The sequence below is a fragment of the Bombina bombina genome, chromosome 1 (assembly GCF_027579735.1).
Source record: "Bombina bombina isolate aBomBom1 chromosome 1, aBomBom1.pri, whole genome shotgun sequence".
Classification (NCBI taxonomy): domain Eukaryota; kingdom Metazoa; phylum Chordata; class Amphibia; order Anura; family Bombinatoridae; genus Bombina; species Bombina bombina.
In genome coordinates, this window is record NC_069499.1 from 1,418,578,480 (window position 1) to 1,418,581,373 (window position 2,894).

The 2,894-nt window shown below is 38.6% G+C and overlaps 1 protein-coding gene across 1 annotated transcript; it reads left to right on the forward strand.

Moving 5' to 3' along the window:
• The first annotated feature begins 1,680 nt into the window (after positions 1-1,680).
• Positions 1,681-2,628, forward strand: LOC128665417 (olfactory receptor-like protein OLF1). Its single transcript, XM_053719924.1, has one exon. The coding sequence runs from the start codon at positions 1,681-1,683 to the stop codon at positions 2,626-2,628; it is 948 nt and encodes a 315-aa protein (XP_053575899.1).
• The last annotated feature ends 266 nt before the right edge of the window (positions 2,629-2,894 follow it).

The following is a 2,894-nucleotide window of genomic DNA, read 5'->3' on the forward strand; positions in this document are numbered from 1 at the left end:
GTGCTGCCAGCATTGCTGCAGAGGTTAAAAGGGTGGGGGGTCAGCCTGTCAGTGCTCAGACCATATGCCGCACACTGCATCAAATTGCTCTGCATTGCTGTTGTCCCAGAAGGAAGCCTCTTCTAAATATGATGCTCAAGAAAGCCCGCAGTTTGCTGAAGACAAGCAGACTAAGGACATGGATTATTGGAACCATGTCCTGTGGTCCAATAAGACCAAGTTAAACTTATTTAGTTCAGATGGTGTCAAGTGTGTGTAGCGGCAACCAGGTAAGGAGTACAAAGACAAGTGTGTCTTGACTACAGTCAAGCATGATAGTGGGAGTGTCATGGTCTGGGCCTGCATGAGTGCCGCTGGCAATGGGGAGCTACAGTTCATTGAGTAAACCATGAATGCCAACATGTACTGTGACATACTGAAGCAGAGCATGATCCCCTCGCTTCAGAGACTGGGCCGAAGGGCAGTATTCCAACATGATAACGATCCCAAACACAACTCCAAGATGGCCACTGCCTTGCTAAAGAAGCTGAGGGTAAAGGTGATGGATTGACCAAGCATGTCTCCAGACCTAAACCCTATTGAGCATCTGTGGGGCATCCTCAAATGGAAGGTGGGGGAGCAAAAGGTCTCTAACATCCACCAACACCGTGATGTCATCATGGAGGAGTGGAAGAGGACTCCAGTGGCAACCTGTGAAGCTCTGGTGAACTCCATGCCCAAGAGGGTTAAGGCAGTGCTGAAAAATAATGGTGGCCACACAAAATATTGACACTTTATGCCCAATTTGGACATTTCTACTTAGGGGTGTACTCACTTTATTTGCTAACGGTTTAGACATTAATGGCTGTGTGTTGAGTTATTTTGAGGGGACAGCAAATTTACACTGTTATACAGGCTGTACACTCACTGCTTTACATTATAGCAAAGTGTAATTTCTTCAGTGTTGTCACATGAAAAGATATAATAAAATATATACAAAAATGTGAGGAGTGTACTCAATTTTGTGAGATACTGTAACAAAATAATTGCAAGCTTTTTTAAAAACATTACCATTGATGAAAAATTTGGACTTTTTCATTAGAAATCTCTTAAAATCCCAGAAAAAAAAGAAATTGTGAAATACTGTATAATTTAAAGGAAAAGCTGCACCAATCATCTATGAAAATGAATGTACCCCTATCTTTTTACATTTTATTGTAGAAAAGTGGACAATATTGTATTCATTAAACTTCATAGCAGATAAATTTGCCTAAGAACTTTCTTCATGTTGTGTCTAAATTATTCCTCCAAAAATGCAGTTTTATCCTTTTTGTTCTACAGGCTTATCAATTGAAAACTCATGAGTATTAAACAAATACCCTCATATTGGCCCCCATCAGACTCAACATTATTAGGACATACATCCAGATACAAGCTAATTAAAAATGACAGCAATAAACCTATAATCAAAACTATTTAATACTTTATATAAGAATTAAAACCTGTTGTATCTTAGTTCTCAAAAACTGTGTTTAGACAACCTGGATTGTAAACATTTTACCCAATAAAATGGATTAAAATAATTAATTTGTGGATTAAAATGATTTATTAAAATGAACCTCTGTAGTGCTTTTAACCCATCAAATAACTGATGCAACAAAAAAGACATCAAGGAAAATATTATTTGTTTTTTGTTCTGTAATGGGATATACAAATCAAACTTTTGCAACCAGTTTCATCCTCCTTGGACTTTCTGATTCCCCATACCTTCAGGTTATATATTTTATTATTTTCATGGTGATGTATATAATTACGCTGTGTGGGAACATATTGTTAATTCTAGCTGTACAAACCAGTATTCAGCTTCAAACACCTATGTATTTTTTTCTCAGCAACCTCTCATTCATTGATATCTGTTTTTCATCCACCATAGTTCCTAAACTTCTGGTGAACACTATATCTAAGGACAGGAGCATTACTCTGTTGGAATGTGCATCACAGATGTTCTTCTCTTTAGCATTAGGAGCCACTGAATGTATTATATTGGCTGTTATGGCTTATGATAGGTATGCAGCTATCTGTAGGCCTTTGTTATACAAAATTATTATGAACAAAAGGTTCATAATGATTCTAACTGCTGCATCCTGGGCTGTGGGCTTCATTAATTCAACCATCCATGTTTTATTTACTTTTCAACTGCCTTACTGCAGATCCCACCATGTCAACCACCTTTTCTGTGAGGTGCCTCCTTTCTTAAAATTGTCTTGCAGAGACCCCTGGCTCAATGAGCTTGGAATGTACATCTCAGCTTGGATCATAGCTGTGTTTGCCTTTTTTCTCACTATTATTTCCTATATTTACATCATCTCCAACGTACTGAAGATACAGTCCTCCCATGGAAGACATAAAACATTCTCCACATGTGCCTCTCACCTCACAGTGGTCTCTCTTTATTATGGAACCCTTATGTTTATATATTTACGTCCACATTCCAGGTACTCTCCAGAGCTTGACAAGACTGTGCCAATTATTTACACAGCGGTGACTCCAATGCTGAATCCTATTATCTACAGCATGAGAAATAAGGATGTCAAAGAAGTTATAAAAACAAAATTGGTCAAGAAAACATGTTTTTTACCTTCTCTATGAAATTTAGATTGGTCTGCAGGATAGGATTAGCACATGTAACAACATTTTATTCCATATCACTTGACATTGGGACTGATTTATTAAAGGGCGAACGGACATACGTAGCTGCACATCGATAAATGCGCCATGTGCAATGCTGCCCCTTGCAGATTCACAGCAGGGGGTATCAATCAGCCTGATCATATAGGATCAGGCGGATTGATGTCCGCAGCCTCAGAGCAGATGGACAAGTTATGGAGCAGCGATCTTTAGACCGCTGCTTCATA